Source organism: Microcebus murinus, chromosome 21 (genome assembly GCF_040939455.1).
Source record: "Microcebus murinus isolate Inina chromosome 21, M.murinus_Inina_mat1.0, whole genome shotgun sequence".
NCBI classification, from domain to species: Eukaryota; Metazoa; Chordata; class Mammalia; order Primates; family Cheirogaleidae; genus Microcebus; species Microcebus murinus.
Genome location: NC_134124.1, coordinates 7,829,041 through 7,842,039, shown reverse-complemented (window position 1 = coordinate 7,842,039; position 12,999 = coordinate 7,829,041). Strand labels below are relative to the sequence as shown.

General features: G+C 54.2%; 2 protein-coding genes across 3 annotated transcripts in view; one reads left to right on the top strand and one right to left on the bottom strand.

The window, feature by feature from the left end:
• NRG2 (neuregulin 2) overlaps positions 1 to 9,404 on the top strand; it is a 190,013-nt gene extending 180,609 nt beyond the window's left edge. For both annotated transcript variants that reach the window (XM_012748926.2, XM_012748927.2), the window contains 4 exons: positions 1,211 to 1,334; positions 1,675 to 1,802; positions 2,398 to 2,625; positions 5,183 to 9,404. In XM_012748926.2, the coding sequence (XP_012604380.2) occupies positions 1,211 to 1,334; positions 1,675 to 1,802; positions 2,398 to 2,625; positions 5,183 to 5,945 (1,243 nt within the window). In that variant the 3' untranslated portion in view covers positions 5,946 to 9,404. The remainder of the gene's footprint in view (positions 1 to 1,210; positions 1,335 to 1,674; positions 1,803 to 2,397; positions 2,626 to 5,182) is intronic.
• Positions 9,405 to 9,451: 47 nt separating this feature from the next.
• The window catches only part of PSD2 (pleckstrin and Sec7 domain containing 2), a 40,491-nt gene continuing 36,943 nt past the window's right edge, over positions 9,452 to 12,999 (bottom strand). Inside the window, exon 15 of the mRNA XM_075996119.1 lies at positions 9,452 to 11,531. Within this exon, the coding sequence (XP_075852234.1) occupies positions 11,322 to 11,531 (210 nt within the window). The 3' untranslated portion in view covers positions 9,452 to 11,321. The remainder of the gene's footprint in view (positions 11,532 to 12,999) is intronic.

Here is a 12,999-nt window from a genome sequence, read left to right as displayed (position 1 = left end):
GCCTTGTCTCAGATACGTGCAGGACCAGAAAGGCTGGAGGCAGGTAACGAGAGAGCTGGGACTCAGGGAGCCCAGAAGGGGAGACAGGACCAAAGAGGGAAAATTGAGTCCAAGAATTGGAAAAAAAGCAAGCCCCCATTGTGACCCCCACTGTATTTACTCATTTCTTCAACAAACATTCATTCAATGCCTGCCGGACACCAGGCCCTGCCCCAGGCACAGAGCCCGTGCTCTGAGCAAGCAGTCCGGTGTCATGGGACACATTTTAGAAGCAACTAACCTAGGCTGGAGGGCAGGAGGGGTTTCCCTGAGGAAGCAGCATTTAGCCTGGGGTCTGCAGGTTGAGCAGGACTTAGCAAGTGAGGGGAAGAGAAAGTAGTCTAGGCGAAGGGACGAGCGTATGCAAAGGCCCAAGAGCAGAGAGGGCAGACCACAGTGCAGGACCAGAGCGAAGCTCGCCAAGGCTGCAGCAAGCTGGGGGAGGGGAGGGCAGCAAGAAAGGGCAGGGAGGGAAACGGGACTCTGAGGGCCAATGAAGGGTTTTAAACAGGGGAATGATGTGATTAGATTTGTTGATTATAAAACAAATCAACTGAGCATTTAATAAGTGCCAATGTAAAGTAGTCCCACAGGCCCTGACTCCCTAACCAGAGCACCCTGTTTTTTATTCTTCATAGCATTTTGCTGGAAGTATCTAGTTCATTTTTTTGTTTTTATGTTTATCATTTGCCTCCCCTACTGGCCCACAGGGTAAGGACAGGAGTCCTGCCTGTCTTCTCTGCTCCAAAACAGTGTCTGGAACAAAATAAAAACTCAGTAAATACGGAATGAATGAATGAGGGAGAGAGTCAGCACTGTGCTCAAATATTTTATATACTTTTAGCCCTCAACAGTCTTTGGGAGGGGTAAACGATCCCCCTGTTGTACAGATGAGAAAGTGAAGCGTGGAAAGCGTAACAGCCCAGGGTTGCACAGCTGGGAAGCAGTAGACTTCTACTCCCTGGGCAGGGCCATAGCTCATTACCACCATGACACTTAGGTCCTGGACTCAGGGTGGTGGCAATGGGGTAGGGACAGCTTGAGCACAGGGAAGAGCAGTAGCCACAGCAGGCCAGGGCAGAGGGAAGAGTAGCTTTCCTGGAGGGCAGCCAGGCGAGTTCATCTATGGGAGGGGGGAGCACGCCAGGTTCACCCACTCTTCCCTGTGCAGAAAACAGCGGAAGCAGATGCACAACCACCTCCGGCAGAACATGTGCCCAGCCCACCAGAACCGGAGCTTGGCCAATGGACCCAGCCACCCCCGGCTGGACCCCGAGGAGATCCAGATGGCAGACGTGAGTGGCATTCCCGGGCCCCCTTCTGAGCTCTCAGCGGACAACCAGCATTCTCGTGCCACCTGCGAGGATGGGCCAGGGCAGCAGCCAGCACATCCTGTGACCAGCCTTGCCAGTCTGTCATTGCCTCACAGGATGGCTGACGTCACTCTGCCCACTTCCATACCGAAGGAGGAGGGCTGATTTGCTGGGGCCCTGACTGCCCCAACATCAAGTCACTTCTCATCCAGTGGACACCCGCAACCTGGAGCTTAGTGCTTGTCACTTTCCTATTCCCACCAGGAAAGAGGGTTGATCTGGTCTCTCGTCACTAACCCCTACCCAACTCTGTCTGTTACAGTATATCTCCAAGAACGTTCCAGCCACAGATCATGTCATCAGGAGGGAAACCGAGACCACCTTCTCTGGGAGCCACTCCTGTTCTCCTTCTCACCACTGCTCCACAGCCACGCCCACCTCCAGCCACAGGTGGGCACCACCAAAGCCCACAGAAACTTGTAGACACCCCAACTTTATCTGGTGTGACATGCCTAGCCATTCAAACATCCACAGCCATTCAGACCCGCTTCTGGGTTTGCCACATGAATCATAATCCACCTTACCCTTCTCTCCAGGACCAGGGAGGCCTGTCCACACAGCACAAAGGCCACACAGCTCAGGAAGTAACATGGTTGGCTCCTTTCCTCCCCGGGGAGCACCACGGAATAGTCAGGGCCACCACTTGGAGGCCACTGGGGCTGGGCTCCTGAGATAGGGGGCAAAGGACCATGGGGGTAGAAGGGTCCCAGACAGGTGCCCCAGGCAAGGCTGGGGGAGGCTGGTTGCAGGAAGGAAAGGAAGGGGTCTCTGCCCGTTACAGCTCACCCATGCACAGAGCCCTAGCCCTCCCTCTCCCAATATTGGGGTGCAGTACCCCACATCAGCCCAGAGTGGAGAAGGACAGTGAACTGAGGGAGCTTGAGACGGGATGAAGAGCTAGGGAGGGAATGGCCGTGGGACCACACCTGCTGGGCCACCCTGCCCCTCTCTGATCCCTCGCTTCGCCCCCATCTGGCTTTCCCAGACATGAGAGCCACACATGGAGCCTGGAACGTTCTGAGAGCCTGACCTCCGACTCGCAGTCGGGCATCGTGCTGTCCTCGGTGGGCACCAGCAAGTGCAACAGCCCCGCGTGTGTGGAGGCCCGCGCCCGGCGGGCGGCAGCCTACAGCCTGGAGGAGCGGCGCAGGGCGGCCATGCCACCCTACCACGACTCTGTAGACTCCCTGCACGACTCCCCACACAGCGAGAGGTCAGTTCCTCCCCCTAACCTTGGAGGGCATCACTGACCCAAGGCTGACCCTTAGGGCCCCCCATACACACTCCAAAGAGCCTCATCTCTATTTCTTAGATAGGAAAACAAGGTCCCAGAAAGGTTAAATGGCCTACTCAGGGCCATCAGAATGTTAATGACAGGCTGGGAGAAGAGCTGGGCCAGTGGACCCTGGTGTAGAGTGACCACCAAATTTAATTGTCCTAGTAGGATACTTTTCAGAGTAGAAGGGGACATTATCAATAATTTCACTGGAACATCAGGAACAAATGGGGGCTGTTCATACAACCGGGATAAATGGCTGCCCTGTCCTAGCATCAGCTAGAGGCTCCATGTCCCAGCAGGAACAGAAAGACACAGGACTGAGCAGATTAGCAAGCGTGAGGGGAGGTTGTCTCTGAGGAGACTGGCCAGTGTGGATGGACGTGAGTGAAGAATGATCGCAGGCCCCGGCAGTATCAGCAATGAAGCCCCAAGGGTCAGGGCATTGTTGGGCTCCTGAGCGATGGATGCAGTAAGAACCAGGACACCCCCTTCTTCCCTGACTCCAAGCCAGGAATCACAAGGGCCAGCCCCGCACCCTGCTCAGCGCTTGAGTGGCCCTCAGCAAGCAGGGTCTGTGAGGACAGCAGTGGAAGGTGTGTGGTGCCAGGAACTCCAGAGTGGGGAGTTCAGAGGGGAGCAGATTTCTCCTACTGTCAATGCAGCCTCCTCCATGCCAGGCCCTGTGCTGGGCAGGCCTGCCAGAGCATCCAGATGTGGCCCACCTGGTCCCTCTCCAGAGGAGCTCCTGGCCATGGAGACAAGCCATGGAAGCTCACAAACACCTGTGGAAAGCACAGGATGCCACAGCAGGGCAGAGAAACCCAGCCCGACTGCGGGCTCTGGGAAGCAGCCAGGTTTCCAAGTCCGACCTTTCCAAGCCCAGCTCCACCACCTACCTGTGTGATCTGCAGCAAGTTGACCACCTCTGTACCCTGTTCCCTCAGCTGTACAACAGGGAGAGCGATGCCCATTATGCATGGTTCAGGTGAAGGCCACCTGAGATAACCTGCACAAAGCTCTTTGCCTTGTAAGTGGCTAAGAGCTGGGGCTCACTAGGTGTAGCTGTTGTTATCAGTAGTAACCATGGCAGCAGGACTCCTAAATGGTTGGTAGGAATGTGAGAGGCAGAGGAAGGGGAAGAAAAGTATTCCAGACAGACACGGGGAACAACACGAGCTGTTCCAACAGAGGCACGTAAGAGCATGGGTGGGGAGCAAGGTGCCTGGAGCAGGGTGGGCTGTGAGAGCAGTGGAGCTGGGCAGGCTGGGGCTGGACAGACCCATGGACAGGGCCCTGGGCTTCTGCTCAGGTGGTGCCTGGGTGTACGAGCAGCAGGGGCCGCCTTAAGCAGAGCTGAGACTTGAAGATTGCACTGGGAACAGCATAGAGGGCAGGGAAGCCTGTGGGGTGGAGCGTGACCAGAGTGAGCAGCAGGGCCCAGGGTGGGGTGGAGGGTGTGCTCCAGGATGAGGGAATGGGTAGGACTCGCTGGTTAATTAGGTGCACAGGTGGGAGAGGGAACAGAGGGAGTCAGGTGACTCAGAAAGAACTGAGAGAATGGGGACTCTGGGCTGGTCCAAGAGCAGTGAGGTACCCCGCTATGGGGTCTGGGAGAGAGGCATGGAGGTGGGTGGTCCCTGCCCTGAGGTGGACAGTGGTGGGGCAACAGACCAATGGGCTAACAGGTGTGTGGAGAACAGGAAGGGACAGGTACCCGGAACCCAGACTGGGAGATACCAGCAAGGGCAAGCTTGGGAAGGAACTGGGGTCTTGAGCGGCAAGCAGAGACACCTCTATGGAGTCTTATCTGTCAGCCCTGGGCTCATGGCCCTGCAGGGGTACGAGCAGTCACTTCCCTGGGGCAGCTTTCAACTTCACTATAAGAAGGAATATTTCCCTCACTGAAGCCGTCAGGCCATGGGATGAATTGTCCCCGCAGGAGCAGTGAATCTAGGTCACAGGGGTATCAGAACGGGATAGTGGCTTCTGGGACTGGGCAGTGTGAGGCCTGGTTCCTGCCCAGCTTCCATTCAAATCCCAGCTCTGCCTCTCCCTGGCTGTGTAAACCTTGAGTAAGTCACTTCAATGTCCTGGTTTCCTGTGTGTGGTGTGGGACCGGCGTAAAGGTCTGAGACAATTGCTATATTAAATGAGATCGTACATGTGCCTGAGCTCCACTCACCACTCAAGGATTACCACAGCAACAAGCAGTCCTGGAGGCTTACAACGAGTCAGGCCCTGGGCTACGACATCCATCCCCCGATACATTTTTGGAATCATCCCAACAACGCTATGGAATGAACACTACAGTTATGCCAGCTTAACAGATTAGGAAACTGAGGCTCAGAGAGGTTAAGGAAATTGCATAAGGTCACTGGGGATCGCCACAGTCATTCCTGCAGGCGGGATCGCCGGCAAGGTGACTGCGGGCCTGGCCCACCCCTGGCACCCCCACCCCTCCCCCGGCCCACGCCTCTGCCTCTGCCCGCAGGTACGTGTCGGCCCTGACCACGCCCGCGCGCCTCTCGCCCGTGGACTTCCACTACTCGCTGGCCACGCAGGTGCCGACTTTTGAGATCACATCGCCCAACTCGGCGCACGCCGTGTCGCTGCCACCCGCCGCGCCCATCAGCTACCGCCTGGCGGAGCAGCAGCCGCTGCTGCGGCACCCGGCGCCCCCCGGGCCCGGGCCCGGGCCGGGCGCGGACATGCAGCGCAGCTACGACAGCTACTACTACCCGGCGGCGGGCCCGGGGCCGCGGCGCGGGGCCTGCGCGCTGGGCGGCAGCCTGGGCAGCCTGCCCGCCAGCCCCTTCCGCATCCCGGAGGACGACGAGTACGAGACCACGCAGGAGTGCGCGCCCCCGCCGCCGCCGCGGCCGCGTGCGCGCGGCGCGTCCCGCAGGACGTCGGCGGGGCCCCGGCGCTGGCGCCGCTCGCGCCTCAACGGGCTGGCGGCGCAGCGCGCACGCGCGGCGCGGGACTCGCTGTCGCTGAGCTCGGGCTCGGGCGGCGGCTCGGCTTCGGCCTCGGACGACGACGCGGACGACGCGGACGGGGCGCTGGCGGCCGAGAGCACGCCCTTCCTCGGCCTGCGCGCGGCGCACGACGCGCTGCGCTCGGACTCGCCGCCGCTGTGCCCGGCGGCCGACAGCAGGACTTACTACTCCCTGGACAGCCACAGCACGCGCGCCAGCAGCAGACACAGCCGCGGGCCGCCCGCGCGCGCCGCGCAGGACTCGGCGCCCCTCTAGGGCCCCGCCGCCGCCGCCACTGTCCGAGGAGGACACACCGCCGACTGCAGAAAGGAGGAGAAAAAGAAATAAAAATATTTTTATTTTCTATAAAAGGAAAAAAGTATAACAAAATGTTTTATTTTCATTTTAGCAAAAATTGTCTTATAATACTAGCTAACGGCAAAGACGTTTTTATAGGGAAACTATTTATATGTAACATCCTGATTTACAGCTTCGGAAAAAAAAAGAAACAACAAAAAAAAGAGAGATGGGCCAATTTTTTGACTCTTTAATAGAAACCTATTTTGTGGTGCCTTTTGCTGTACGCTATCCTGGGGCTCCTGGAGAAAAGTCTGGGTGGCGATGGGGGGCGGTAGGATCCGGAGCTGGCGGGGCTGAGAGAGCAGGGAAAGGAGAGGCTGCGGGGCTCTGGTGGGGCCAGGGGTGAGGTTGGCCCTGAGGAAGAAAGTGAGGACAGAAGTAGCTTTATTTACCCCCCGGGCAAAATCTGGAAGTTCTGGGCCCCTTGGGAGGACAGGGCGGGATCCTAGGCTTAGCTGGGGTACCTTCCAGGGGGAAGACGAAGGTCCAGCGACAGCTACCAGAATGGGGAGAGGGCCTCCCACTACTCACAGCTCTTAAGAGAGGGGGAACAGAGACAGGTCTCCCCAACAGCGTGGGCCCAGGGAGGGGGCAGCCCTGCCAGGGGCCCAATGTTCGTGGCTCCTCCTCCCCTACGGCCTCCAGGACGCCCCTCTGTCCTCTGCAGCACCTTCGTTTACAGGTCGTCTTTTCTATTTTACGCCTGCATGTCCTTTGCATTTCAGATTCTTTAGATTGGATGCATGGTCACGCTGGGACCGAGAAGAGCCACTGGACAGTGTATTCGATTCCCCTTTTAGCAATAAAGTAACACCATTTCCTTCTCACAGCCCGCCTCCCAGCCCCAGCCCACCGGTGACTTCCACTCCCACTCGTCCTGCCCTCCCCACCCCTGAAAACTGGGTCCACTGCTAATTTGTCAAAAAGGTAATTGTTTAAAAGAATCCCAAACAGAAACAAATGGGAACCCTGCCCTGAAATGTCCCAACACCTGACTGTTGACACTTGAACATTTTTATATTATAAATAAAATCAGAAATAACTCCTGTTTGACTGTGTGTGCCTAGCCCCCAGGCCAGGAGGGAGGTCAAGGATGAGGACCCGTGGTGGAGGCCGATGGATGTTGGCGGGGAGGTTGGTGAGGGCCAGGGCAGTCCCTGGGGGGAAGTGACCAATCTCCCTGGCCCCAGCTCCTAGGACAGCCCTCCTCCCTCTTCCAAGAACATTTACCAGGTGTCGCCTCTGGCTCTGGGGAACCTGGCCAAGGGACTGACGCATGTTACTCTGCTACAGACTCAGCCTCAGAACTCTGGCCCAGTTCCTGCTCCGGATCCACCAGGCCGGACTGAGCAAGAGTTGCCAGGCACAGGTGGGCGAGGAGAGCAGGGTTGTGCAGTTGGCACTGGGGCAGCCGGAGCAAGATGACCCCTGGGGCCTCAGGCACGTCACAGGCAAAGTCTGGACATGCAAGGTGGCATGATGGGTACCCTTGACTGCCAGGAGGACCACAGCTGTGCAGCTCAGAAGCCCACAGGGTGTTGCTTTTTCCCCAATTTTATAAACCCTCAGAGCCTGGGCCTGTCCAAACCCGCAGCCCCTGGTGCAGAGTACCTGGCTTCGTATGGAAAAGGCAGATGGAGGTCCAGGCTTAAGCAGCCTTTCTCCTCACCAACCAGTTTATTAGACCAGTGCCCAGCAGTAGGAGCCATCCAGTTCCAACCAGACACCAGGACGTCTTCAAAGAGCCGAGGTGGTCGGTGTGCATGTGCGTAGCTCTGTGTGTGTGTGGGGGGGGGGGGTTTATGTCCCTAGGACGTGTGTAGTCAGAGACCTGCAGATGGGAAGGACAGAGCGGCTTGTGGTTGAGGGCTCAGGCATCCACAGGCCTGAGTTGGACTCCAGCTTGCCCCTCACTAGCTCTGTGACTTCTCTAGGCCGCAGTTTCCTCGCTGTGAAATGGTGCGGCAGATCCCTAGTTCGGAGGGTTGCTGTGCAGGTTATATGTATGAAGGGCCCCGTACTGCCTCTGGCACGTGATAGATGCCTACTAAATGGCTCATTTCATGGTGGTGATGACAATATCCTGTGCTTCACATCCTTGAATCACACAGCCAGAGAGTGGCAGAAACTGGGTTGGGGGGTGGGGGTGATGGAGAAAAGTAGAGAAAGAACTGAAGTCATTGTATTCATTGTTGTGGGGCTGGAAAGAAAAGTACCTGTTACAAAGGAACAAAGGCAAATAAGGACTAAATGCTGCATAAACCTGCAAATCACTGACTCCTCCTAGCCCCCATCGATGTCTGTGCTGCCTCTGAGTTTATGCTTGGCTTTAAAATTGTCTGAGAGCCAGTAATTCTTCTGTATAACCTCTGACCTCTATGGGATCCCAAATTAACTCCATATGACCTCTTGGTGAATCCATTGACCTTTGTATGAACCAGCTTAGTGTCCTCATTTGACCCTTCCAAGGGCTCCGTGTCACTGCTGCCTTCTAAATTTGAGAGTCAGAAACTACTCCCATGACTCAAATGAACCCACGGATCTCTATGTGACCCTCAGTTCATTCTGAATGACCTCTTGGTGAGCTCATTGACTTTCACATGACCTATTTGATAGGTCATTGTCTGCTCTGGATTCTAAGATGCCTGCCACACCTGCCAACAGTCTAAGGCCAGAACCTAGTACAGCTCCTGGTTCTTTCCTCGTCATGCCGTCCTGGCATTTGCTTCACAGGTGTGGCTGGGACCTGGGAATACACTTGGCCAGGGAGGCCCCTTCTCCACTCTCAAATCTCTGGCTTGGGGAACCTTTAGTACGGCCTTTCAGGAAGAGTTGCAATCCTATGAAGCAACTTCCTACTACCACTCTGTTACCTGGAACACTTGGGACATTTGTGCAGCTTCCTGGGTCCGAGTCTTCTTCCCCACGCCCTCAATTCTTTCTTTTCTCTTCCAGGACATTTTTTGCTTCTCACCCCAACCCGTCTCAGAGTCCCAAACGGTAATGGTAATCGCCTGTCCCTCTCCCCACTAGACTGTGAGCCCCACGAGGACAGGGAGCTAGCCAAACTTTTTCTCACCACAGTGTCCCCAGCACCCAGCGTCCAGCCCTCATGTGGCACACGGGTGGTGGCTCTCAATGAGAGGATGAAGGCACGAGAAAAACTCTGTCATCAAGGCTCAGCCCTCCAACAAATCCCTCAGCCTGCAGCCACTTCCTAGAACCACCAGGTGGCGCAAACCACTTACTGCATCTCATCAGCCCCTGGATTTGGAAAGTCCTAGAAAATGGTCATATTAGAGGCAGAGGTTGTGGAGAGAACATGAGCGCCCATTAGAATGCAGGAAGAAATATTAGAACTTTGACTTACATTTATTTTCATCTCATCTTTTTTAAATTTCTATTTTTGTGTATGTTTTATAATGTACATAATATTTTAGTACAGTAGTACATGTATATAATTTACAAATAAATAATTATACAATTAAGGAAGCAAACTAAAAATGTTTTTACTGAGGGGAGGCACAACCAGTGCTCGGGGAAGCACATCTGTCTGCAGCTGCCAGAGCTTGCATCTCTGCTTTCCACTCTCCCGCCCTCTTGGAGCGGAGGGTGGGACACTGACCCTGAACACCAAAGGACCTTTGAGGCAGCATGGAGAAAGTACAGAGAGCTCTTTCATGTTGCCACATCGCGTTTTCAATTTCAGTTAAATGAACATTTACTTCCTCTGAGCAAAACAAAGGGGCCAGATGGTTTAGTTATAAAACACACTTCAGCTGATCCAATTTAAATAATCTGGATTTAAATCACTACCTCTCTCCGCGTACTCAAACGTCTTTCGCATCCAATGTGAGAGGGCTTGTAACTGTTAGGTACTTAGTTGCAAGGCTGGCTTATTTTATTAACTAAATACATGGCCACAGAGGTCCAATTGCTGACCGAACTACAGTGATGTAAACAGTAGAGAGGGCTGCTCAGCACAGCCGCTCTAGCCTGCCATCACCACCACCCACCTGCCAGTCCGAGGACTGCAGGGTGAAAGGGTGCTAACCTACGATCATCACGTGGCAACGTTCTCTAGTCTTCCCAGACATGTTCTTAGCTACGCCTTTCTGGTTCACTAGAAAAATGAAAGAAATAGCAACCTAAAAACAACAACTTGTCATTCCACCCTTTCCCAAGACCAACAATCAGTGGCTTCCACTACCTTCCCCACCACACCACACATCTTTGGGCTTGTTGACAAGTGGCTATTTGCAAGGCAGAGTGTCTTTTATTCCTGTAGTAGTAGATCTGTCCAAAAAGTCACCTCTGGAGCTCAGAGACCTGGCAGCACCAACGCAGGGACCCAGATATAAACAGGGCCATCGTCCCATCCCACTCGCACCCCAGAATGTCCATGGGACAGATGGGGTGGTGCACACGCGCTCTGTTTTTCCCAAAGGCGTCAGCTGTGAGAGCAGTGCGAGTCCCAGGTCAGCCAGCAGAGGGCAGAGCGGGGCGAGGGAGGTCGGCGGCTCCCCCTCGCCCCCACCTGAGCGCCAGCCAGGGCGGCCTCCTCCCTACCAGGCGGAGCTCCGAAACCGGTCTTCCTCTATGTGACTTCGTGCTCTGACGGTGGTCCGTTCCCAGACCGTCTTTACAGGGGTTCCTTATACACGTATTCTCCTTCGATGTGTACGTTTATGTCTGTATAAAAAGGAGGCAGCAGGGGCCTCTGCGGGCGGCAGGAGACGTGCGCACACACGTGCGTGCAGCCCACTCGCCACTGAGCGAGCGCCCGGCCTGGCTTATCGCGACGTGAGGCGGGAGCCCCGCGCCCGGCCGGGGGCGCCGGGAGGAGGGCAGGGAGGCTGGTGCTGGTGGTCCGCAGACCCGCTGCTGCTCAACTCAGGGGAGGAGGCGGAGAACGGGTGGGCGCCACGCTGGGACCTGCAGTCCAGACCTGTCCTTGCAGATGAGGACACGGGGGAGGAGCTTGGTGAGAAAAGGAAGCCCCTTCCAGCTCCTCCGGCGAGCATGCGCACAGCTGCCCTGCACGAGGAGGCTCTGTGGCGGGGAGGCAGGGAGGGAGGGCTGGAGAGAGGGTCCGAGGCGCGGAGATGCCCAGGATACAGGAGGGTCCGCGCCGTGAACGGCATCGCCATCTCCTCGGCCCACGGGCTCTCCCCGCGCCCCTGGCTGCGCGTCCACTGCCCGAGCGTGGTCCGCGTGGGCCCTGGCTGGAACTGTGCTCACTGACCCCTGTGGGGGCATCTGCCTGCCTCCAGGGCCTGCGCAGCCACCCAGCTAAGTGTCATGCCCAGTGGCATCCTTTGTGGCTTTGCTGCCAGTCACAGGCCCGTGGCCCTGGCTGAGGGCAGGGCTCGAGTGTGTCTTCCGGAGAGAGGGGTCGTCCCCTTCCAGGGTGGCCAGCCGGGCCTCAATTCGCTCCAGATCGTCAGAGCCCACTTTGATTTTCACAGCCAGGAGGTGGACATAGGTCTCATAACGGCTTTTCTGGGGAAAGGGCAGAGAAAGGCCAAAAACAAGGTCAAAAGACAAATAACAAAATGGGAAAAGATACTTGTACCTTATATGACAAAAGACCAATTTCCTTAATATGCAAAGAGCTCTCACAAATCAATGAAAGGAGAAAAGTCATCTAATTAAAAAATAAGGGACTTGTACATACATTTCACTCATAATTTTAAAAATCCAAATAATTGGCAATAATTTCTTGGGTATGGCACCAAAAACAGGCAACAAAAGGAAATATAGACAAATGGAACTATATCAAAGTTTAAAACTTCTGTACATCACAGGATACAATCAACAGAACGAAAAGACAACTGATAGAATGTGAAAAAATATTTGCAAATCGTATATCTGATAAAGGCCTGGTATCCAGAATACATAAAGAACTCTTAGAATGCAACAACAAAAAATAAACAACCCAATTTAAAAGTGGGCAAAGGACTTGCATAGACATGTCTCCAAAGAAGACATACGAACAGCCAATAAGTACGTGAAAAGATGCTCAACATCACTAATTATCAGGGAAATCCAAGTCAAAACCACAATGAGATATCACCCATTAGCATGGCTACTAGAAAAAAAAAAAAAAACCAGAAAATAAGTGCTGGTGAGGATATGGAGAAACTGGAACCCGTGGGCACCGCTGGTGGAAATGTTAAATGCTGCCACTGCTATGGAAAACAGGGATGGTTTCTCAAAAAGTTAAAAATAAACTTCCCATATGACCCAGCAATACCACTTCTGAGAATGCAGCCACATGAATTGAAAGCAGGGTCTGGAAGGAGTATTTGTATACCGTGTGCACAGCAGCATTAGGCACAGTAGCCAAAAGCTGGAAGTAACCCAAGTGTCCATTGCTGGATAAATTGATAAACAAAATGTGGTGTACACATACAATGGAACATTATTCAGCCTTAAAAAGGAAGGAAATTCTGACACATGCTGCTACATGTATGAACCTTGAGGACATTATACTAATGAAATAAGCCAGTCACAAAAAGACAAGTTCTGTGTGACGCCACTTACGTGCAAAGCTAGAGGAGTTAAAATCACAGAGACAGACAGTAGGAGGTCGGCTGCGGGGCTGCGGGGAGGGGAGTCGGGGAGCTGGTGTTTAATGTGTGCAGAGTTTCAGTTTGGGAAGATGAAAAAGTTCTGGAGATTAGGTGCACAGCAGTGTGAACAGACTTAGCACTACTGAACTATACATTTAAAAATGGTTAAGATGGTAAATCTTATGTGTTTTACCATAAATTAAAATTTTTTAGATCAAAATCAAAACAATAATGAAACACCAATTGTCACAACTATCAAATTAGTAAAGATTAAAACATTTGACAACACCGAGTGTTGGTGAGAGCATGGTGAAGGGGGTACGTGCATAAACTATCGAAGGGGTTATAAATTGGTATGAACACTCAGGAGGAAGGTGTGCAGTGTCTGAGGGCTT